The 842-nt window shown below is 58.7% G+C and overlaps 1 protein-coding gene across 1 annotated transcript in view; it reads left to right on the top strand.

Moving 5' to 3' along the window:
• The window catches only part of VOLCADRAFT_100315 (uncharacterized protein), a gene marked incomplete at both ends in the record, with an annotated part of 12372 nt that overhangs the window by 5269 nt on the left and 6261 nt on the right, over nt 1–842 (top strand). Inside the window, 2 exons of the mRNA XM_002958939.1 lie at nt 89–226; nt 372–450. Of these exons, the coding sequence (XP_002958985.1) occupies nt 89–226; nt 372–450 (217 nt within the window). The remainder of the gene's footprint in view (nt 1–88; nt 227–371; nt 451–842) is intronic.

The raw sequence follows: 842 nt of genomic DNA, 5'->3' as shown, positions 1-842 counted from the left end.
CCAAATCCAAATCCAACTCGAAACCCAAACCTGATCCAACCCCTCAAACATATTTACACTTTTCTTTATCCGTATCCAACCCCGCCAGGGCACCGACACCTTCTCCAACATCCTGTTTGTGAAGGAGGCCGCCGCCCCCCTCTCCGTACTGGCTCACCGAGTGGCCGCCACGGACAAGTACCGCCCGGAGACATGCTGCGTGCTGGGGAACTACTACTCGCTGCAGGTGAGGAGGTGCGAACGTGTGTGTATGTAGGTATGTATGTAGGTTTGTCGAGGGTATGTGTGTGTGTATGTATGTTTTTATTGGCTGAGCCGCGGGAGGTACGTGTTGACGAAGCCGCATGGAAGCACGTATGCCAGCCAGCCAGGCAGCCAGCCAGGCGGGCCCCTACCGGGAAGTCGGGTGCTTGCCAGCCAAGGTGTGGTGCGTGGGGCGGGATGGGCGGGGTGGGCGTGAATATGGCTGGCTGGGTGGCTGGATGGCTGGCTGGCTGAGTGGTTGTGTGGTTGTGCGGATGTGTGGGTAGGAATGTGTTTCAGGGGAATAAGGAGCAGGAATATGTCAACGAGCATGTTATTGGTGTGTGTCTGTAGGTATGTTATGGGGGGAGGGGAAAGGGAAAAGCCGACAAGGTAGGGGGTATGGGGAGTACTGCCCGGGGGCTTGAGGCCTCAGGGGGCGGCAGGAGGAGGGGGGGAGGGGGGGGGGGGTCTGGGAAGGGTTTGGCGGTCGGGACTTGGAGGCTCGATTGCTTGTTGGGGGTACAGTACGGCACTGTACACGGGACGGCAGGGTAAGGAAGCTCGCCATTGGTGGTAGGATAAACCGAAACCTAACC

The sequence above is a fragment of the Volvox carteri genome (genome assembly GCF_000143455.1).
Source record: "Volvox carteri f. nagariensis unplaced genomic scaffold VOLCAscaffold_113, whole genome shotgun sequence".
In the NCBI taxonomy this organism is placed as follows: Eukaryota; Viridiplantae; Chlorophyta; class Chlorophyceae; order Chlamydomonadales; family Volvocaceae; genus Volvox; species Volvox carteri.
Note: the sequence above shows the minus strand (reverse complement) of the source record. Positions and strands in the feature narration are given on the sequence as shown.